Source organism: Ammodytes marinus, assembly GCF_949987685.1.
Source record: "Ammodytes marinus genome assembly, chromosome: 16".
NCBI lineage: Eukaryota > Metazoa > Chordata > Actinopteri > Uranoscopiformes > Ammodytidae > Ammodytes > Ammodytes marinus.
In genome coordinates this window covers 10,747,077-10,771,344 of record NC_137220.1, presented here as the reverse complement: position 1 = coordinate 10,771,344, position 24,268 = coordinate 10,747,077, and the positions used below count along the sequence as shown (strand labels likewise).

The following is a 24,268-nucleotide window of genomic DNA, read 5'->3' as shown; positions in this document are numbered from 1 at the left end:
CTGGGTCCGTCATTGTATTTAAACCAGGCCTGTACACATATGTTTATGATTAGATATCCCACTGCAGAGACACCTGCAGTAGAGGGGCCCTTGTTTTTCTGTTTCATCCTTATGTTCTAGGGGCCAAGCTGCTGCCTCAATGAATGGCCTATTTCCATCACTAGTTAGACGTGAATGAATCGTTCACAGCTCCGACTGGCGTTCCTTTATTTCCCTAATGTCTGACCTTCTTCTCCGGTTCTATCTCTCTGTCTGTCACTGTCTCTCTCCAACTGTCTTGTTTTTTTGCTTTCCCTCTTAATCTCCCTATCTCCATATCTTTTTCCGTGCACCACTTTTCTCAGAAACAGTTCCCCTCGCACCTTATATAATGGGGGAAATTCCTGTCCTCGTATGTTTCTCATTATACTGGCGTGATGGGGACAGTACAAGAGAACTCAAGAAGGTGTGTGTGTGCGTGTGTGTGTGTGTGTGTGTGTGTGTGTGTGTGTGTGTGTGTGTGTGTGTGTGTGTGTGTGTGTGTGTGTGTGTGTGTGTTGGAGGAGGATTTGAAAGAAGCATGTCTATATATCCTCCAATGTTTGCAAACCTGACTATACATTTTCAAGGTGATCACCCACCTTTACATTGTTGCCATATATAACACAATGTTTGGCACGTGATGTTATTTTAGGGACCTGCTCAAGTGACATCCTTAACACTCTGACCTCTCAGTCACGCCCTCAAAATTAGTTATCCACATTCCAACATTGGTGAAAACCTTCCCAAGGATCTTTAAGATCCATGTAAAGCCCACATTAAGTTAAAAAAAACTTCTGCCTTTTGATGCTAACGGATATCAGCGGCTGGTAGAAGTGGACATGAAGAGGACAAAAACAACAGCAAAAAAAGAGACAGCTCTGATTTGTACCAAAATGCTGCTGTACTTCATAGAGATAAGACCATGGCAAGTTAAGGCTGCAATTGACTGCACATGTGTGCTTATTAGATGTTGAGCGGGACAACATGGTGGAGAACATTTCTTTCACGTGTCCCAATGCTTGCAAAAGAAAAACAGAGAGAGAAACTGAGAGAATCTCTAGATAGGGGCAAAACACTCATAACCGCTGGTAATGTGTTTCTCATGGTGGTGCATTCATAGCGGCGACAGAGGCAAATGCCTTTGGTTAGGCAGAGCTATTTATTTTGTCCCTGGAAATGCTTGAAGAACAACAAAAGCACGACCTGATGCTGCCTTCTGTTTTCCTCTGTCTGCGGTGACTGTGTCCTTCCCCCTACATGGGTGCACTGCTGGCACACACCATCCTCCCAAAGCCACACAATAAGCACACTCAACTCAGGGAGAACTTTTCAACCCAAAAGTTGTGCTAAGGAACCCAACCAAAACAAAGGACACTGCTAAGTTGATCCTTAAACGCTTCAATTTCAATGTGGGTAAGCTCGTGGAGAGAAGCAAAAACACAGTGAGTTCTGTTGTTTGGATTTGCAGGACGCGGTGCACACGTATGCCCACTGACATGTACTTAAACCGTAGTTTATACGTACACACACTCGCCAGAATACCCACAGTGAACTCTTGTCCGCTGACAAGTCCAAGGGAACAGATTCTGGTGCTGCTTTTTGAGCTCTTGATTTTCAACCCTCAGCACTCTCCTTGTTTACTACAATACTGGATTAGGGAGTTATTTTCAAGTCCATGCACACACACACACACACACACACACACACACACACACACACACACACACACACACACACACACACACACACACACACACACACACACACACACACACACACACACACACAAAATAAAAAGTAAAACAACTCATAGTATCATGTGCACTGCAAATAATCACAATGTGTCCCACATGTATACCCCGCATGCTTAGCTTGGTTTGTTAGCAGGCTAAATCATTACTAACTATACTAAAGTTTGCCAAAGCAAACAGAAATGAACTTTTATGGTTATCAATTTAAAACATTTTAAGATATGTCATTCTGTACTAGAGTGTTGGATTGACTGACACCACTAAAGATATATCATTTTTTGCACAATTATTCAATTGATAATTTTTTGTTATTTTTGTTGCTGTTGTTGTACGTTTTGGAACTACCGTGTGGTAATGTGCAATGTGCAGGCTGTCCTGTGTGTTCGCCTTACCCGCTCAGATAACAAAAAATATTTGAATGTGACGAATATAAGTGCTTTACATAAACAAATGTTGCAAATGATGAAAGCCACAGTTACATGTTCTACTGCTTTCAAACAACCCTTGGTTATGTAACTTTTTCTTTACCACCTATGCGGTTTATAGCCTAGAATGTAACCTTTCCAATTTCTCAATAGATTTACTTTATGAAATGCCCCCCTCTGGATTTTCCACAAACCTCAAGGGATCAATGTATTCTATCTGGAGGGTGCTGACAGACTTGACTTAAGGATGTGCTGCTTGTTGTAGGCATGAGATTAAACGCCCGCACTGACTGTCTACATAGCAAAGACGTTGCAGATGTTCCGTATAGTGCAAGGAAAATCAGTATTTGTTATATTTATGTTACCTGTTTGGACTGTAATTACATAGACTCAAGAGAGACAAATGTTTTATTTTTTTTATTCCAAGAAATGTGACTCACTGGGGGGGTTCGAAGCAGTATTTGTTGTTTGATGATGTTCATAAACCATTAAGTAGGACCTTGGTTTCAATCCACAAAGCCCATTGAGAGCAGGGTTATCTGGATGTCACAGTGAGCTTTTTTTGTCCGCTCTTTGTATTTGTTTGGATCCATTGAATTCAAGTGCCTCTTTTACTACAAAGCCAGATTTTGCAAAGCACTCACCCGTCATGAGACATAACAAACTGCCTTCAACTCTGTCTTTAATCATCCCGTAATGGTCACCTTAAATATCAAAGTCACATCAACTCCTGAGTCTTGAGAGAAACAACTTCAATAACTGCGTGTGTGTGTGTGTGTGTGTGTGTGTGTGTGTGTGTGTGTGTGTGTGTGTGTGTGTGTGTGTGTGTGTGTGTGTGTGTGTGTGTGTGTGTGTGTGTGTGTGTGTGTGTGTGTGTGTGTGTGTGTGTGTGTGTGTGTGTGTGTGTGTGTGTGTGTGTGTGTGTGTATGTGTGTATAAGTGTATGTGCATGTGCTGTAAACAATACCACCTCCCACTGAGAAAACTTAGGTTGAGGTTAAAAAAAAAGGAAGGAGGCAAGTTATAAACATTGCTGGAATTCCTCAGTTCCATTTTTTCTTTAGGGGAAGTGGACTGTCCGACCATGAGCCACCGGAGCAGGACCCTTCAGGGAGCCATCCCCGCCAAAGCCTTTATCCTTATTGGCTACAGCAGAACTTAGCTGGCTAAGTGCCGACCACTAGAGGAAGAACACATTAAAAAACAAGCACTCACAATATTGGCATGCAGGGATATTGTTTTAATCGGACCCCAGTAAACAAGTGCAAGAGTCTGTCTTGTGTGTGTGTGTGTGTGTGTGTGTGTGTGTGCGTGCGTGTGTGCGTGCGTGTGTGCGTGTGTGCGTGCGTGTGTGTGCGCACGCATGAGAGACAGAAAACAAGAAACTTTAGTACGTAGGAGAACAAAACTCTATGTGCCTCTTCACAGGATACTGCTGGCATTTCCTGTTGATCAAGTCTACTGGATATTTATGGAAGACTGGACAAAGAGTGTTTTTTATTTTCTTCATGATATACTTTCTTCTTCTTTCTCTAAGTAGAAATGTGGAGAACAAAAGCAGATGTGAGCTGCTCCTAACATGGGTAATCTGTTTTGGTATGAGATATGCATTTTTCCTGACTACACACGCAGGTGAATTATCAGCACCAGACATCAGAAAAAGGTTGAAGGGTATTGGTCTTATAGGACAATGAGGACATATGGGATCTCATTGAGGGATAACAAGATATGGTGGTATGATACCAAAGATAGAATCCCAACTCTATTGTAAGTATTTTCTTTATCGTTGTTGCTTTTGAGGTTCATAATATTTTTACCAAGTCCAACCTCTATATACTATGGGGTCACTTACCGATATAAGGTCCTATCTTATGGTAGAAGATAATCAGTAGTGTTTACATCCAAGTCAGTGGATCACCACAAATCATGACAATCAGTTGAGATATTTTAGTAAATAGATATTTAGTGTTGAAAGACATGGACATCCATGGAGTGATGCTGTTAGTGTTACTTATTTATTTTTTAAATGATCTATTTACTGACATGGATTATGTTAATGAGAAACTAGCCTGAGTTTGGTTGAATAATAAGATTCCCAAATCTAGAATCATAATTGTTTTACTCACTCGTAGTTTCGATATCACTGAACCCTTAAAACACAATTTGAAATTGATAATCTGACTAACTACATGGGGCCAAATGGTACATTTCATTGCTATTGTTGCTGTAAAAACAATCACACATACGAAAAAAGTTTGATCCAAGTTTTTTTTACTTTGTTACATTTTGCAATGCATGCCAACAACATTTATTCATTTTAACATGACGTCCACATGGACAAGTGCAAACCTGCCTGAAATTCATGAGCAGAAGACAACAGGAATAAGTAAAAGTTAACATACAAAATAAGACATGATATAATGATGTTAACATTCTTACACAGGTAAAAAACAAAACAAGAAAACACATCAATCTTCTTAGATTAATCTTAATACTAACACACAATATACATTTCAGTACTTTTATGAGATATTCTTCCCAATTTCTCTGCTCCCGAGCATGTGAAGGCAAACATTTATACAAATCTGGGCCCTTCAGTTGACCACGTCATTGTTCATCTATTACAATCCTAATCATTCCATGACTGATGTTTTCCCAATATGTGAAGGGCATGAAAACATGTGACAACCTTGCAGTCAAATACAAAGTACATGTGCAACTTGTGCAATACCAAACAAAACAGACAAACAAAGTACATTTGTAATATTAAACACAGAAGTGAGGTTGAAAAAGTGGCACTTTGTGGAAAAGAAAGGCAATGTGACCAAAACGGTGGGTGGTGGAAAATGGTAAATATGAACAGTACATTGTGTGACAGCTGACTGTGCTTGATGTGCCTTTGGTTCCCTACGATACGATGGAAGTCAAATAAAATGAAAAAAGTGCTAAAGATTGTCCTTAAAAAAATAATGCTACCATTTCCATCTTTAAACTCAGACATTGATGTGACTTTGTATATTTAAAAAAGGGGAAGAAGTGGTACAAACAAACAAACATAAATAAACATAAGACACAGTAGAACAGTTAACATCTAGTCTCAGCGTAGGTGCTGTCCTTTTTCTCTCATTCTTTTGCTAAGCAGAACCATCTGTCCAAACCCTTTTACTTCCTTCAACAAAACTCATCACAGAAGGTATGTCTGGGTCTGCTGAAGCATAACTGGTTTTGTTGAGAGCGCACGGTGAGTGAAGTCATTTCCCAAGGAAGCGGGAGGGCTGCCTCTCTTCTGAAACCCAGTTCACAAGGCTAATTGGCTGAAAAAAGAGAAACCAGTATGCATTGCATACAGGGGTCAGTCTGTATTAGGCTGAGCCCAACTTCAGTTCTGTCACTTTTAAGGCAGACATGCAGTCCTGCGACAGAGTCCTTGTGTGTGCTTTTTCTCCCACATCCTCTCACATTCTTTCCATGCATCATAAATCAGCACAGAGTAGCGCTATGTGTATTATTCAACACACACGCACGTGCAGAGGTAACAAACTACACACAGTCCCACCTCGCAGACATCACAGCAGTAGAAGCAGCAGCCATACAGCGGGCATACAGCATCCATATAGCATGGCCCTGAGTCAAACGGATAAAGACCTAAGAAGCTGCAGCAGGCTCAACTGGATTTCAGTGTCTGCTCCGTGGAAGTTTGAAGGTGAATGTGTTCCAGTCCCTCTCTCTCTTTCCACCTCTGAAAAGGTTCATTCAGCAGATGAGCTCCTGCTGTATCTCTGGTCGTGTGGGAAAGGGAGGCTCGCTGAAGGAGAAGGCGCCGCAACCAGACTTCTTCAACTCGCCCTGTGCCGGCCGCAGGAGGAAGGACTCGATCAGGTCCAGGTCGGGGGAGGGCGCCGGGCTCTCGGGCTCAGACTCTGACTGGCTGGTGTCGGGCTCGTCCAGGGAGGAGGCCGGCCGGGCCAGGAGGTGAGCGTGGTGGGAGAGGGGATGGGGGAGCAGGGGGTTCAGCCAGGGGTGCTGGAGGCCTTCCTCTGCTGTGGCTCTCTTCCTGTACACACACACAAAAACAATGGTGGATGAGTCTATGGAAATTCCAAAAGAGTTTACATAACCGATAGAGTGGATTGCCTGGATCTTACCGATTCACTCATAACCATTCTGGTTTCTGGTTTCTTTTTCAATGTTTGGGTATTGGAAAACCACAAAAAAATAGCACATTTTTTTGCGCTCAAGATTGCACACCCCCCTACATCTCCCACCCCATTACTCAAACGTTGAGGAATCTTAGACTCTTTCCAACGCTAACAGCAATCTGCTGCAATTAAACAGTACTGACAGATCACGGCCCTGGATGTGAGACAGAAGCTGCTGCTGCAGCTGCTACTTCTCATCAACAAATTGTGGTGACAAGTTAAGGGCTCAGTATTGGAGCACTCAATAATAATTGGGGTTTGTGGATTTTTAAGCATATTTCTGATAAATGTAACTTTTAGTTCAACAGTTCCTTTTTTTAAACATAGTTTACCATGGTGTAAAGTCAAAACAAGAACATACTGGCCCTTTTCAAGCATACAAGCACCATTTGGAGAAAAAGGAAATGACTTGACGCTTAAGTGACGCAAATCTTGTTACCACATACACTCATTCAGACGCATTGCGGATGTACTTCCGTGCCGGTGTGAACCTGACTCACATCCTTGGTGTGTGTACATCAACTCAAAGTGATGCGGGATGGACACATTTTAGTTCTAGGCCATAATCAGAACATCTGATCATATCTGCATTTTTACTTGTCAAAACCTCACCTGGGGTTTTTCACCAACAGGGACTTGATGAAGTCGACAGCCAGGGAGGAGATGCCCTCAAACGTGTCCTCAGAGTAGTCCACGTTGACTTGGGAGATGTTGAGGAATGTCTCCTGCTTGTTGTCACCGAGGAATGGAGACTCGCCCGTCAGCATGACGTATGTCAGGACCCCGATACTCCTGGAGGCCACAGAAAGGAAGAACAGAGGTTAATGATTTTGGCTGCTATCCACAGTTAGTCAATCATTAACTGAAGGCACGAAAAAAAGATGATCTTGTGGTCAAAGGTCTAGACTAGTCTGAAAGAGGTGAAGTCACTGTCCCGACTGCGTCTTTGTTCCCAGATGTACAGACCAAATGAGTTCTGCGTGGCAGCCACTAAAATGAGTGGAAATAGCGTCATTAACTACAGTAGCAAACTTACCACATGTCTGTTGCGGTGCTAATGGGTTCATAGTTGAGGATTTCTGGTGCTGCAACAGAAAAAAAACACATGTCCCCAATTAGTCCTGATATTTGAGAACACAAATTGAAAAGACAGGTGATTCTGGGTATTTACTTTTTAGCAGGACTCACCAACATACTCCGGAGTACCCAGGATCTCCCTGACTTCTGTGATGTTGTCCATGCGTCTGGACAAGCCAAAGTCTACAATACGAATGTCCCCCAGAGGTCTGGCGCAGGTCAGCAAGATGTTCTGAGGCTGGAGAGGGACAAACACATTTGAGATCATTAGTTAAATGGCTGCACAAATGGATAAGATAGGACGTGTGTTCCATAATGACTTATGATTTTTCAAGGAGCCTGAGGTCTGACATTTGATAACATGTCCGTGTGGAAAGAGTCAAAGCATAGAGCAAGAGGTAAATGTACCCAAAAGGATTTGGTTGGGTAAGTCGGCATCTAGCTGCTCAACTGAGATCATCCTATAAGCCAATCAGAAGGGACTGTAAACAGGTAGAATATCCCTGCCAAACACGAGTATGGCTCTGTGTTTTGATGTGTGCAAACACTGTAGTGTACACACAACTGTGCTTAGTTCTGGTTCGGACTGGCTTGATGCCAGAGTTTGAACATCTGAGATAAAGACAAAGGGAGTAGACAGGCCAAGGCCGACTATCAGGCCAGGGCAACTACAGTCTCTCACACAACAATATCAACTGAAGAGTGAGGGAGATTCAGCTCTTTAAAAACACTTCACAGTGTTTAAATACTGGGGGCACTCTAACCACTACACCACGAGCAGCCCCAGACACGCAATTTTTAAAGTGGCCTATTGACCTTCAAAATAATCAAATAACACTTCTTATGTAAAAGCAGATACTTGGTTAGAGGCGTAGGTGATAGAAAATCTGAGTGATGTCCTATCTCAAGACCCCATTGAAAGGAAAACATGATAGTTCAGTCAGGTTCCTCTACCTCGTGGGAACAGGGTCAGGCCATAGACTATTGAATGAGTTGTGGTTGCATAACAACATACCCCCCCCCCCCCCCCTGTCTGCCACTCGAGGGAATAGACTGTCCTATATTGTCACATAATATTGCAGTGAACTTACTTTCAGATCCAGGTGCACCACATTGTTCCGATGCAGGAAGGCCACCCCAGTCAGGATCTGCTTGGCCAGCCGGATCACGTCTTTCTCCGTGAAGGCATCGTCGTTATCGGCAACACATTGGTCGAAGATTTCGCCACCGGCGGCGCTGGGGGAAAAAAGAACAGGAAGGAAAATTTAGAAAAAACAAAACAAGTATAGGATGGAGAATAAAAGAGCATGCACACATGGATACAGAAAGAGTTTGGCTTGGCTTAGTTTCATTTTTGGATTATTCTTTTTGACTTGTAATAATAAATTTGCTCCTTGAAACTGTACAAATACGCCCTTCCTCTCCATTTGAATGGCAGCACAGTTGGCAATAGCAAAGTCTGACCCATCCAATAAGTACAATTTCAGTGAAAAAAACCAAAAGTCGTTTCCACTTTCTTAAAAGAATTATATAACATCCAGTCTCCTCAATAGTGTACTTTGGCTTGGAGACACAGAGTCCATCCACATGGACACAATGCATGCGAAGCCAACATGAATCAATTTGTGTTTAGGAAGCCCTGGCTCTGCACGAACCTTCCCCTTCTCAGGAATATAACAGCAGATAAGAATGGTCATATCAGCAGAAAGCATGTTTAGATAAGGTCTTTTACAGCCTAATGTACTGCAAGGTTGACCTGCTAATTCAAAAACGAGGGAAACTGAAGCGAACACTGGCCAATTAATCAGAGCCTTAGCACTTTCTTAAAAGAAAGAGATCTTACGCTGTACAGTAGCCTGGAGGAGGTATCAGATGAGTAGTAGTGTCAAGCTTGAAACTAGATACTGTATGAGCCTCAACCTGCATAGTTATAGCAAAATCGCGTGAGGGGATTAGCCTATCTTGGTAATTAAACTTCTCCTTGGTGACTTAGCACATTTATGTGGAAGGAATACTCAGGTGCCTGCCTGGTCTTGCTGCTCTTGTGTAACAAAGTGAAGGAAAGTGGAGAGACATGGTGGATTTACGTTGGATGCCTCTTCCGTCAGATCTATGCCTGAAGCCAACGGTTCACCCCAAGAACTAAAGCCATGTGTGGGGGATTTAGCTGGCACACATGCTTTTTATCTTCAGAGGAAAACTTTGTGATCCCTAGGCTGACTGTTACATAACCAGCACCACCCAATCCCCTATTAGGAGACTGACTCTGCTCTGCATTTTTACTTCAATCTTCAGCTGTGAAAATAGCACCCCATGTTTTGGGAGATTTTGAAGATATCTGTCATTGGTCCATTTTTTCCTCCCATTGTCAAATACTTGACCTGCTACCTACCTATCCTACCTTGCTTGTTACATAAACATACTCAATCCCAGTTGACAACCCCCAAAGACATCATACAGCAGTGGAGAAATAGAATGAATCAGCTCTCAACTGGGTGCAATATAGAAAATTAACTTGAATTTGAACCCATTACTGTACCTGTCTGAACAGCTTAAGGCTTGACAACGTGTTTCTCAATATCTTCATTAAGCTGTCAAGCAGACGCCCCGAGAGGAGTTAAAATGACTGTACATAATCTGATCAAGCACTTAGGAAAGGTTCTGATACTTCTCTACAGTCTGATTATTGTGGTTTTTGCATTTTACATTTGTATATATTTTAAAAGATGTAAACCATTTCAACTTGCTTTAAGCTGGGCAGGAGAAGATATTTTGTCAAAGCCCTTTCTGGCAGACCATTAAGCTGGGTGCTCATTGACGTCACCTTCGCGGCCCCGTATTATCATGTTTCCATAAGACTAATCTGTTTTTTGGCCAAATTTGCTGAACATTACTTAAACTCCAGTATATTTCAAATGAAATTAACTGACTCCAATACACTTTTGCACATGATAAACTAGGTTCCCTGGATAATGGATATAAAATGCATATCCATTTTCAATCAAAGTGACCATGTCTCAAACTAGTCATTATGCCGGGAGTTTTCGTGGCAATGACATACACTGCAGCTACACTTTCAAAGATGACGAGAATTCAACTTCTCGCTTCCATTTCTCAGACACAACACAAGGATGTGGTTGTGGCTACAAGAAGTGTGTGTGTGCGTGTGCATTGCGCAAAACAGTTTATACCAGTGTGGCGGTGTGCTACTTTTTGGGGGCCATGCTTGCTGCTTACATTTAAACCCACAGGAAATGGAAAAATGGTTTGCAATTCTTAAAAACTGACATTGAGGTCAGAGGATGCAGCTTGTAAGCGGCTAAGGGTCTCACTGCTAGTGATCCTGCAGACTTCTTTTACGACAGTGTGCAATAGATACTAAATGACAAAAGCATGAATTGGCATTTAAAGTCCCAACTCTTTCAAGTGCTGAAATATTGCACAAGAATCCCCCATGCAAATCTATAAAGGCAGCGGACGAGGAGCCGTGGACCATTGCCGACTGACCTCCTGCTATGTTTTCTCTGCAGGCATGCAGGGGTGAACTGTGGTGCTACTTCCCTTTTCACACTTCAGTCAGAGGTCAAACATGACCCTCCCCACAGAGAGGCCTTTGTTCGGCAGAGGCATTCCATGTCTGGGATGGGGATGACTTCCGAGGACATGGCAGGAGAAGGCTTCCTGCCTGAACACTAGTGTAGCAGTTCAGGAACAGGGTCACTGGGAACAGGGGTTCAAGTATAATTGCCCTGTGTTATCTCCCCTGTGATGAAGTGAGCAAGGTTAATTAAGATGCTAAGTGTCTTTTCCAAATCCTAAATTAGGGGGCTGTTATTGGGCGGTCAGAATACACTAACTGGATAGGCATCATGTCATTTAACACCCAGCCACAATAAACCAGAGCCAGACAGACAGGATGACATTGCTGGGTCACTGAACGAGCTGCTTGACCCACAGCTGCAGGCCAATTCACCTGCATGTTGAAAGACTACAGTACATGCCATCTAGAGAACTTAACAGTATAGGTTTTCACTTTTGGTTACTAACTGAATTATTTGAAGCTCAACAGTCTTATTATGTTCACACAGTGTGCAGAGAAGTTTAGTCACGTTGGTATTTAAAGTGACAGTTCCTGCCGTTCAGCATAACAAGAAATAGAGGTGTCGAAACGACAAGATGAGCAACCACAGAGAGAGAGAAATGTTCCATCTAAGGCAGCGTTTCGCATAACAACTCACAGTAGCGCAAGGCAATGCATTTCACACATGCGTGGTTTTTTTCTTTTTTTTACGAGGTGAGAAAGACTTGAGTGACACATAGCTGTACCATGGTCAACCAGCACATAACTCAAATGCTAGGAAGGGTTTTTCTCACAGATCAAGAGAGATATTTTAAAGCTGACAATTCACATGAACACGCCAAAGCAATGACATCCTCGTCATGCAAAATACAGGACGTTACATGACGTATATATGTGAAATATCTGATGTGAGGTTTTTCCAACTCAAAAGGATTGTTGCTTATTAAGTAGAGCTAAATGACTGTTAGGGGGTTTTCTACACACCATTTGGTGTCCTCAAATCTCTCACTGTGTATGAAAGATGGAAAGTTCTTTAGCAAGTGATGATTAAAGGATTTTCTTCTCATATGGACTGACAGCCTAATCATTTTATCCCTGTTTTACTTTGCATTGCTCACAAACCAACAATTGAGGAAAGTTTAAAAGGACAACCAAGGCTGTTAAAAAAAACAGTGAACTTTTAAGGAACTTTGTATTATTTCTGTAAAATGGCAGCATTTTCTTACCACTCTAGAACGAGGATTATTTCGCTGTTGGTTTCGTAGACCTCATGCAGAGCCACCACATAGGGGTTTGCCTTGGCGGACTCCAGCACGGCAATCTCGTTCAAGACGTCCATTCGGCAGTCCTCGCCCTTCCGTCGCTTTCGCAGGAACTTGGCAGCGTACTGCTTCCCCGTTGCCTTCTCCATGCACTTTTTTACCACCGCAAACTTTCCCCTGGGAAACAAAAGAGGGGGAGAGAGAGAGACAAGAGAGTGATTGGTGAAGAGACGGAATAATCACAACCACATTACTGGCTTTTTCAAATACATTTGGTTGGAAATGGTTCTGTTCTGTGTCCAAGTAACCAATTGAATCACTGGATTCAATTTAGGTCACTTAAAACTGCAGCAAATTAAAGGCTTAACATTACTGGACATACTCATGACATTTTAACTGCTATGACTAGAAACCTAGATTACAGTGCAAGAGGTTTTGGATGATAGGCCAGCTAACCCAGCCACGAGTACAACCCTGCAGGCAAGGTCAAAGAACAGTTGGGAGAGATAAGAAGCTTGAGGCATTATTTGAAAAATGCAGTCTGCGTATTGACCACTGATATGCTGAGCTGAGAGGGAGTCATTAGTCGTTTGGTTGAGATTTCCACTTTTTGACTCATTTTCCCCTAGCCTTCAGGAGGGTCTGACAGGGGGCAGATAAGGCTTGACAGTTTTGGCAAGAGCCGCTGAATAGTGGGCAGGGACCTGATAAGGCTAAAGCCAATTTACAGTTTAAACAAAAACAAAACAGATGCAACAGCTTGATTGCTGGATGTCACCGGTAAATAAAAATAGAATCCATTCTTACAAGCTCATCACTACAATTCATTTTTCTGCATATACATTTGATGAATTTATAGGGGGGGTGTTAGGGGTCAACTCTGGGTGTGGGCAGGATGTCCGAAGTGTGCAGAATTGCCTCTTCTGTGTGTCACGCCTACAAAAAAAAATAACCAGTCGTCCCGATAACGAGGGCCTTGTTCACTTCCCTTTCTTCACAGCTGACAGCCGCGTGGACAAATGGAATTGTGTTGACACCTCCGCCCAGACGCTCAAACCAGAGAGCCTGGCTTGTCCTTTGACAGTCGCACAAAAGCTGACCATTCGTCTAACACAGCAGCCCCCCCCCCCCCTCCCAGACCAGGACCACCCACCTGACCAAGGCTGTGTATAGGCCAGGCAGAGGGGGATCCCTGCTGTTACAGTCGGGTTGGAGCCTGTGTGTGCAGCATGCTAAAATGGTCAATGCAACCCTCAACATCTATACCTCCAACTACCACGTCAATGTGTCTCAATGAGCTACTCAATAATACAGACCCAGCAGAAGGCTTAGGGAAAGTAAAGGCGGGACGTGAAAAGAGGACTGAACCGGGTCAGAATCTAAATGAAGTGGCCAAGTCGGAAAGGTCCAGTCAGCAGCAGCAGCATGGTGCCAGTCATTTTCCCACACAGTCTAAAAAACCCCCGGAGCCCCACTGTGCTGCAGACCAAAAACAGCAACAGTTCTTCTGGCCAGAGCCGGGGTTGTGTTTTGGCTACCGCACCCGGGCGCTGTGAGGTCCATTCCCGTCTCTTTTGACGTTTTTTTTTGTTGCAGTCACAGCCACAGAATGGTGACGACTCATTGTGTTGGAAGTGAAAAGGCAAACTCCGTCAGAGCCCTTTTCATCCTTAATTAGCCAAGTTCAGAGCATGCTCCACTGTGGGCTGGGAACTACATATGGAGTGAAAAGGAATGACCGACAGCCACGCAAAAGGAGCAACAGGAGGTCTTTACAAAGGGCTGACAACAGGTCAGAGGTTACTAAACAGGGCCATCTTCCAGACCCGCTATACGTCATTTACACTCTGAGTGACGCGTTACCAGGCAGATGCACAGATCCTGCTGGTTACACATAACATCGCAGGGCTTTTTTTTTCATAGACTATTAAAACACAATGAATTTGATGATTCCCTCGTTGCATTAAAACGGTTAGCTCTACAAGATAAACTCAAGAGAGCATTCTCAAACAGTGCATTTGCAAAGTTATCCTCTGTAGAATCTGTCTGAAACTGCATGGTCTTTCATCACTCATAAACTTGAATGTGAGACACTAAACTAAGTCCTAGTCCCCGCCACTGGAGATGGTGATAATTTGATAGAGAAATTTGGTTTCCTGTGGAGTCTGCCTTTTTGTCTGCCTCAGTGGGGCACTGACTCATGTCTGAAGTGCGATGAGAAATGACAGTCCTCACAGCTCTCATTTGCCTGTTTAACAGACAGCATGACTTCCACTTCCTGTTTTCGAGGTTGGCTGCAAAACACATCTTTATGCACAGGTCTGCAGGGGACCCCAACACAAGACAAGACAACATAACAATGCAAAGCTTGATGTTGAGAAATAAGGCAAATATAGCCACGTTGCTCCTTTAAGAGAGCTAAAAGAAGAATTTGGTGGTAGATTTCCACTAATCAATTGTCAGGCATGTACGAGTCCTAATAATATGGTCAACATCCCTTCCACCTCATGTACAGAATATATAAGTGATCTGCTGGCATGGCACCACTATGCACATTCCTGCACTTAATGCGATTATGAGGCCTGATCTCAGGATGTAGGGTTGAGGTATGAGGGTGAGAAGAGGCCTTTAGGGGCTGCCTACAATTCATCTGCAGCCCCCCCCCCCACCCCCCCATGGCTCCTGGCTGCTGTCCCAGGATGTTCCGCGGTGTCCGACAAGGAAAAACTGGCTGCCACCAACTGACTCTTTATCTGCCCCTGTCCACAGCACACTCTGACTGCAGAGGAGCAAGCTTAATACTGACAGTGAAAATCGGAGACATGGAGGCTGATGCAGAATTGGCACAAACAGCAGGCAAACAGCTGTCGAGTTGTGTTAAATCCAAATGCTTTTTTTTGTGGAAAATCATTGATGTCTGGCACACTGGGGAATCCCCGCTTAATAAATACCATTGGAATGTGCTCTTCATCAGCGAGTTTGACCCACAAAATGCATATGGCTGAAGACAGGCAAATAAAAGTGGCTGATGGCAGATCCCATATTTCATGCTGCACCTCCTGGGAAAACTCCTATGGGTATGGAAGAACGGAGCATACCCCACTGACTGAATAATAATAAAAATACATATATAAATATGCTGTAGGAGGCACTATGTGTTTGTTTCAATATACTGTTGCGGCTGTTGACTCATTAGCCTTGTTGAATATTTGGCCACTTAATATTGTGGAATCTGACTAAGCACATTGCATTTTAGGAAATGTACATTGTCACCACCACATACTCTAGTATCTATTTACTAGACCACACAAGTGAAGTGGGCATCTACTGAAACAATAACACGGGTTGTGTAGGAGTTTCAAAACCCAGGGAAAGCTCTTTCAACTTTTAGACGGCAGCAGGAATATAAAGACAGTGTGTGGACAGTGCAAATGTATTTCCCTTCTCGTCAAACAAAACTCTGGCATATTCACATTACTCCTAGCTGTCCAGCTCATTTTTAAATTAACGTTGATAAAGTCCTTACATTCACCTATGACGCACAGAAACGTTTAACGTTGCGGGTGTGCCAAAGCGCGTCTCCATCTGCGCCTTACCCCGGGATGGAATGCGCCGAGGGATTGGAAACGTTCAATTTACACGCTTCCCATGTGCACTTGCAGAGGGCATATCTTATTTGATTAGCAGCTGATTTACACAAGTTTACTAAGATATCGTTGCTAATACCTTTCCGCCAGCACCCGGAACAAAGTCAACAAACAGCAGGTTTGGTATCATCAGTATAGGCGTCATTCTTGAACGTATTCGTGCAAACAACAAACAAACAATCTCACCTTCCCAGTTCTTTGCCGACCAGGTCGTAATTGGCGGTGAACGGGTCAGACCTAATCCTCGTGAGGATTTTGGTCACCATCCCGTTTTTGCTCATCGTTGCTGCTGAATCTCGCATTGAAGCCGCACGTGAAGTGAAACAATCTCTTCCCAATGCAAAACACTACAAAAAAGACGCGTTTCTGGTCCGCTCAAGTACAAACTCGCATGTTAAAAAACAACAACTAGTCGATTAGAGCCAGGAGCAGCTGTGTGTCAGTCAAACTACCGGGGGATAATCCAGTGAGCGCCTACCCAAACAAGAGGAGAAGGATGCCCAGCGGGAGTGTGACACTGTCGGTTCGTTAAATTAGTTGTGAGTGCTACTACACATCCCTGACAATAAACTCCTCGTGAGGGCCAGCCCCCTTGCGCTGACGCTCAGCAACAGAAGCCAATGGATTTGCCGAAGGAGGAAGAGCCCAAGGTGCCAGACAGCTGGCAAGTGCAGTGGTGCTTATTGGGTGCAGGGACACACAGACTTGCACATCAATAGTTTAACCCATAAGGACCCATGGTGACACCCACGTAACACACACTTTGAATGTCCTACAATCTTCCATATACAGCTTTTTTGTTGACTTTTACTCATTAAGTCCCCAAGTGACATATACTCAACGTCCTGGTGTGGTGGTAATGTGACAGTCATGTGACTATGTCAGGAAGTGACTTCCCAAAAATTGCATTGTGACATGTGCACACAAGTGAAGGACCCAGCTCATTTTAAAAATCTTTTTTTTTGTTACTAAAGGTGAGTTTAAACCCATTTAACAATTATAATGCGTTAATAAGGTGTCCTTTATTACATTTAACTTAGTCTGACCATATTTCATGAATAAATTAATGTAGAACAAGTTAGGTAAATATCGCTGTGACGTATACGTCACATCGGGTTTTAGCCTTAAAATATTCTTGGAAATTCTGATGTGACATATTTGTCACAATAACAAGAATGGTAATAAGCCGCTCAATTAGTTACGCTGTTTCAATTATTTTTAATTAATAGATGTTCTTTTGTGCAATTCAAAGTACATTTGAACATATATAATAAAAAAATAATGATAAATTATTATGTTATTGATCAAATATATTACAAAACTATTTTTGCATATCTGTAAATAAAACAAACACAATTCACTGTCCTATGCTGGTCCCATTTGAATGTAGAAGGCTAATTGTTTTATTTTTTCTTATGTATGACTGAGAATAAGCACTACACTGTTGAGAATGCACTTGAGATCATCATGGGAGATGAAAGTGAATTTGAAGGCTGTGACGACAATTGCTCGGATGAAGACCCAGAGGACCCTGATTACACTCCCAACAAAAAAGAAATGGAGAGGGAGTGGTGTGGCGATTCAGACTCTAGTGAATCAAGTGATGTAGATAGATGAAGTGCCACAACCAAACACAACAATTTTCTTGGAGAAAAGCAGGCCTCCCCTGGCAGGCCTAGAGGGCGGGTCCCCTCAAGAAAGTGTGTAGTGGGCTCAGGAACTGGACAGTGTTTGTGTGGTTGCTTGAGCGCCTTCAGGAGCTGGTAGCTAGCATGCTGGGGCTGGTAGCTAGCATGCTGGTTGCTGGAGGCCGGGGACTGGAGCTTGCTGCTGGAAGCCAGCGACTGGAGCTTGCTGCTGGAGGCCGAGGTCGACTCGGAAGCTGGAGAGCATTGTGGTAATGGAAGGCAATCCAAACTCACCAGAGGCAGAGGCTTGAAGCTGGGGACCGGGGGCAAAGGCTTGTAGCTGGGGACCGGGGGCAAAGGCTTGTAGCTGGGGACCGGGGGCAGAGGCTTGAAGCTGGGGACCGGGGGCAGAGGCTTGAAGCTGTGGACCGGGGGCAGAGGCTTGGGCTTGTGCTGGCAGCTGGGAGACCAAAACTCAGGAGGGTATAAAAAGCTCTTTGCCCACTCTGGTAGGGACTCCCCAAGCCAAGGCTGTAGCTCCACAGCTCGGTGTGCCAGTGTCAAGGCTGCCTCTCGGTGGTCGAGTGTGGGGCCTTTCTCCCAGGCTTTCTTGAGGCAAGAAATGGTTAATGTTACCTCCTCAAGCTCGACCTCAAAAGATCTGTTTGCTGGGTCCATACTTGGTCTGAGTATTCTGTTACGGTGAGTGGCAGACAGGCAGGCAAGGAGGACTCAGATGCAGACAGTTTCACTAGAAGACTATTTATTCCTTCCAAAAACTCCAAGAGGCGCAAAAAGGCTAGGCACATGGAACACAGGGACAGACTCACCAACAGGTACAATACTCAGACAGGGAACAAAGACACACAGGGATATACACACACAAGACAGGGCAGACAACGAGGGACAGGTGCAACACATTAGGGGAGGGAGCAGTAATCAAACAAGAGGGAAACTTGACAGGACATGGGAAGGAACAAGACAGACATACCAAAATAAAACAGGAAACACAGGTAACCACCAAAACAAGACAGGACAAAGACAGACCATGACAACAGTAGCTTGTTGAGAGGTGCTCCAATGAGGCAATGTTATGTGATTCTATTCAGTTTGCGCAGTGGCTAAGTGGGTAGGGAGTTCGCCTCTGGTGTGCAGGGTCGGTAGCCTGGCTCCGCCCGCCCGCCTACTTCCGGCCAAATTTTATTTTCCCTTCAGTAGTCAGTCTGGATGTACAGCCCATTTCCCAGTTTTGCCGGAGATTCGACAGCCGGTCCAATCAGCGAACAGAGCGAGTGGCTGAGAACGATGACGTCAAAGTCGCGCTCCAGTTTCAGTTGCCAGAAGCCGGCTCATGACACACGTGACGACCAAACGTTATGCGATTGGTTGGCTAATCCAGAGTGGCACTGGGCAGATCCAATAGTTTTAAACTTTAACAGACACCCGCCTCCATGAGTGAACGTTTGCCAATTACAGCACTGCCAGACCTTCTGTACAAATGATATGAAGTACAATGGTCTGGTAGCACCAGGCTACAGGGTCGGAGGTTCGATCCCCCGTCTCCCCGCCACATGTCAAAGTGTCGCTGGGCAAGACATTGAACCCCAAATTGCTCCCGATAGTTAGCTTAGTAGTAGTTACCCTGCGTGGTAGCTGCTGCTATCGGTGTGTGATTGGGTGAATGTGTACAAAACAATGTAAAGCGCTTTGAGTCTGTGAAAAATGGAGATAAAGCGCTATATAAGTCCATTTACCATACCATAAAACAAATCTTCAAAATAATTTGTTGTTAAACAGAACTGTTAAAGTCACAATATTGATATATGTTGTGGAAATGCAAATAAAAATGCAAATGTGGGTTACTAAGCAGAAAAAACTGTCATGTTGATTCATTCTCAATTAAGGAATACATTTACCATAAACGCCCAATGTGACATATGTGTCACATCACAGATCTTTGACATTAAGGGGTAGTATTTGAAAAAAAACTTCAGAAATGTGTTCTTTGTGGTCCACTTGGTCTGTGTTATATCTGCCATATTTTTCCTTTAAGGAGAAATGGGTCTGGGTTCTTATGGGTTAAATTCAACAGTCGTTATTGGGACTTTACCTAATTAGATCATGATAATGATTTCACATTATATGACATAACAGTCAACACAAGTTTATCAAACTACTGTGCACTTTATCCCCTCATAATTTACAGCAGTCTTTTTATTATTATGAAGGGAATATCCCTACACTTTTTTTTTGAAAATGTATTGAACATGTTTAAAGAATACGAACACAAAGTAAAACTTATGAGCAATAAAAAGAAAAACAAATGGGATCCTCTGCAACACATAAGCAACAAATAAGTCAAGCAAATACTATTGTCCATATTCCAAATGGAGAAGGAAAAAGTAAAACATTTTCTGGTCCTATCCCCTCTCATTTCTTAAACATTATTCATAGGTAATAAAAGTGCAATCACGTACAGTTAGATGTACAGTTTAGTTTACAGTCAACCTTAAAATGCAGGCCAACTCTAACTTAATAAAGGTATTGGTAAATAGTTCAAATGTGCTTCCCAGTTTTAAGTAATGAAACACTTAAATGGTGTAACCTAACCTCAACATAAATTGTACTTTTTTAACCCCAATGTGTGCCCGCCTACACTAAAATATAATCCTTAGAGAAACATAAAAGCAAAACAAGACAACAACAAGTTCATATTCATATAAGGACACAAGCACAAACCTGCGCTCATAACCATTTTAGGAATGTTATTGTTGGTATGTGTTTCCTGCTGCTTTCCTATGGGCTTGGCCGTTCTACAGGTGAGGCTTTTTTTCTCACACGATGTTCAGTCATGAATGTGAAGTAGCCCTCGGGCTTAGAGAGCTGTCTGCTGAGCCTTTTTTCCCTTTCTTCTTATCTATGGGAGAGTTTGTTTGTTTGCCCAATGAACCCGAGTGTCATCAAAGAATTCAAAGCATTCCATTAGTCAGCTCATCACCTTGTGTGCACCGCAGCCGAATATACTTAGCTTGGGAAAGGAAAGTCCCAGTGGTGATCATATATATACGGATGATTCACGGTTTGTTTTTCTCTCTGCTATCAAATATTTCAATCTGAAATAGCAAAAACTCAATATCACACGACGTCACCCTGTAGCCAGGATGATAGTGAACACAAACACAAGCCGATGAGGAAAAGCCATTGGTATTTATGGCCCTGCAGAGTGGGCACATGTGACGGTGGCATGGACCTCCATGGGAAATGTGTCACCTATGCTCCAGTGTCTTGCTGGAACTTTGAAACTGTGACGCTGTTGAAAAGACCAACAACAAAACACTGGTCACACACACACACACACACACACACACACACACACACACACACACACACACACACACACACACACACACACACACACACACACACACACACACACACACACACACACACACACACACACACACTGCCTCAGTTTACAGCTTGTTTTAAGGGGTAATATATGAGACAGTGTGGGATGTTTGCTTTCCTCAATGGCCTGGTTGTATTACAGTATAGGCAAAGAAGCCCATGCTGGATTTCCACTGTTGATTATTTTTCTAGATTAATATTTCAGTCAATAAGTTGTCACAATTTAAGATAATGTCCTCAAATTGCTTGTCGTGTCTGGCCGACAGCCTAAAACCCATTAAAGTGGCATTTTTACCGAAGAAGGGATGGACTCATAATAGCCTGTACTCTTCGGGATTCTAAATGAGGAGATGAGTGTGCTGTCTTTTTGGGAAGGATGGAAGAAAAAGAGATGACAGGTCCCTCTGTACTGGTATTGTGGCCCATGGCTGAGCTCATTGCTATTCATCGATCACATGCCCTTACACGGTTGTTATCTAGCACACAGAGCAGGATTTGTACAATTTCACCACACCAAAGCTTAATTTGTTTCCCCAAACAGCAACTAATGTAAAGATACCTATTGAAAGTGGACATTCTTTCGGGTCCTGTACCAAGTCATTAGTGTCCTGCAAGAAGGTTACATAACCTGCTATGCCTCTTCCAAATTGTTGCTTTAAGTCAACGTGAGCCCATTGTGAAGCCTTGACCCTCTTTCTCTCTGCCAGCCTTCCCCATTAAAACCCAGGAGGTCAGAGTTCAGAGGAGCAACGTTAGTGAGGGAGCGCTATACCCGGCCCCAGAGACCTAATGAATACACATACCAGTGAATTAGCCTGCCAGCCTGCAGTTCAGCTAACATAAATATGAGAAGTTCAGCCGTGACCCGGGGGACGCAAAACACTTTTTTCGAGCCACTGGAACAAATAGGCCTTGTCGTGACTGGGTCAGAAAACAAGGCTTGTGTTTTTGTACAAGTCCTGGGCGCCTGGGTGAAAAAAGTGGGGATTGATTGATGTAAAAGAGAGATTTTGACGCCTTTAACTGGGATATATGGGTGTGCATTATGTTAATTCCTAACTGTAACACATACTGTAGAATTGGCGTCTTATCCTCCTCACATTTGCTCTTTGTGAGAGTTGCCATTTTCACAAAGAGCTGCTGAGGAGTGGGTGGAGGGACGAAGGCAATCCGGTGTCAAAGAGGTGACCATTGCAGGGTCTGGGTAATGTATACACTATTGCACTCTCTTATTATGAGTCCCTAAGGTACATGTGTGAAAGACAGGCAGCCTTTTGTAAAGATCTCTCCTCTCGATTTTGTCGCCTATGGGCAGAATGGGAGGCGGAAGTGGGGGGGTTTCATTATGTAAGTGTTCTTCTCTCATGACTTTGTGACACTGCTGTTAAACTGCTCTTTTATGAGTCTACTGCTTGGAAATAGAGAGAGAGAGAGAGAGAGAGAGAGAGAGAGAGAGAGGCCCTTGCGGTTATGTTGAAGATCTCCTTCTCTGATAACATCCCAGACTTTTCCTCCCTGTTTGAAGGACCACAATGAACTGTTTCCACCCCTTGTGCTTACAACATGGAGGAGGTATGCCATCATCCGGCTGCAGCAAATGTCTGGCTGATGAGGTGTCTTTGTTAGACCATGTTTTGAAGAGGTAATGTAGATGGAAGTCCATGGACTTACCGATAAAATGTTTCGGAGGTTTTGCTTATTTTCCATGGTTTCCTTTGTTCTGAATGAAACCGCCTGATGGCTGCTGACGGTAGCTTTCATACATGGAACATCTCGCGACAATGAAAACAAAAATCACCCTTTCTTAAGGAATGCTAGTAAACTAGGCCCATAAGATTTCTTCAGCTAAATTGCAAAATGCTGAACCCTTACAGAGCAGGATTGCTTGCTGTTGAAATGCTTTGTTTATGGTTCTTAGTTGTAAACCATTATTTATGCTGGGAGAGGATTCCATGTAATGATCGGGTTCATACTCAGGAGGGCTACTCGGTAATCTCACCTCAGTCCATAAGTGTTCCCTGTCTTCGTTGGATGCTTATACAAGGTTGAAAAACACATCTTATCCCTCACGTGTTGTGCAATTTGTAATTACCAAGCTACTGAAGCTTTGGCAAAATAAAGAAGCTCCCTGTCTCTACGCTGGCAAACCCTAATTTGGTTGGGTAAATAGTGTGCATGCATGTTACCACTTACAGGGTTGGGGAAGGGCAAACAGCAGGGCTGATTTAATACATGATGTCATGCTTTCATTGACTCTATAAATCATTGGTTGCAGTGGTGTAATGGTGATGAGCCTAGGTCACACTCTGGTGTGATCTCTATTCTGTTTGCGGTGACCTCAATGTAAAGCAGTCTGACTGGAGCGGCAAAGGTCTCTCACCTCATAAAACTAAACAACCCAATGGCTCCAGTTGATTTTAATTCTAAACACAACAACCACGTCCATTCTCTCTCCCTGCCTCTGCTGGCATTTCTGCCATATCAAGTGTACTGCGGTTGACTAAAAGGACAAATCTTCAATATGGTCTGCAGTGTGGATTCCCAAACAGTGGTGCTGGAAGTCATTCACCTCAGGACTGCAGGATGACGTGCAAGGCTGACGCTTGAACGGTATTAAAAGATAAGTTCCTAATCCTTCTGGCAACAGAGAACAACAGTGAAGGAGGGGATAGAAATAAGACATCAGAATAGGCCCGATATCGCATTGCCTTGTTGGTAATTTAAAGACAACACATGACAAGCAGACCCGGAGGGGAAGCTGTGTGTGGCCTCTACTTTGATTTCAGTACATTTTCACATTATTTTACAATGTGAAAACGATGTCAAAGATTAGCTTGAATTGATTGATTAGATTTATTAGAAAGTTACCGCTTATTGTTATGCTATACCCCATTTTGCGTCAGACTTTCAGCAAAGAAAAGTCATTACCTGCTCAGCACCACATAAAAGAAAAACCCAGTTGGCAAAAACATAGCAAAAAGAGAGTGAATGTTGCACTTAAATGCATTATGGTGGCCACAAACACAACTCCAAATGCTAATGTTGCTACATAACCACTCAATGTGCAATAAGCAAATGGTTGCTAACAAGTTATATGAACCTAAAAGAGTTGTTGTTTTGTACACAACCATTTTCTCCTCCCAAGTTGCCAATAAACTCTGTTATTGCTGGTACCCCTGCATCCTGATGTCTTAACTGCACAAGTGAACATGTTTCTCCACTCCTCAATCCCAACGGTGCCTCACTCGTCAAATGCCTCCCTCCAGGCTT

At 43.3% G+C, this 24,268-nt stretch overlaps 1 protein-coding gene across 1 annotated transcript; it reads right to left on the bottom strand.

The window, feature by feature from the left end:
• Nucleotides 1-4,462: 4,462 nt before the first annotated feature.
• stk17al (serine/threonine kinase 17a like) lies at nucleotides 4,463-16,484 on the bottom strand. Its single transcript, XM_080043355.1, has 7 exons — nucleotides 16,149-16,484; nucleotides 12,280-12,492; nucleotides 8,565-8,709; nucleotides 7,585-7,711; nucleotides 7,433-7,481; nucleotides 7,009-7,188; nucleotides 4,463-6,251 (listed from the first exon to the last, which is right to left on the bottom strand). The coding sequence occupies exons 1-7, from the start codon at nucleotides 16,262-16,264 to the stop codon at nucleotides 5,951-5,953; spliced, it is 1,131 nt and encodes a 376-aa protein (XP_079899481.1). The 5' UTR covers nucleotides 16,265-16,484; the 3' UTR covers nucleotides 4,463-5,950.
• Nucleotides 16,485-24,268: the final 7,784 nt, after the last annotated feature.

Excerpts from the sequence above, each read along its gene's own strand:
- stk17al (XM_080043355.1), bottom strand. The coding sequence starts at position 16,264 with ATGCGAGATTCAGCAGCAACGATGAGCAAAAACGGGATGGTGACCAAA. Across the intron at positions 7,482-7,584 it reads GGGTACTCCGGAGTATGTTG|CACCAGAAATCCTCAACTAT; the intron begins GTGAGTCCTGCT and ends TTTCTGTTGCAG. Across the intron at positions 6,252-7,008 it reads CTGTTGGTGAAAAACCCCAG|GAAGAGAGCCACAGCAGAGG; the intron begins GTGAGGTTTTGA and ends GTGTGTGTACAG.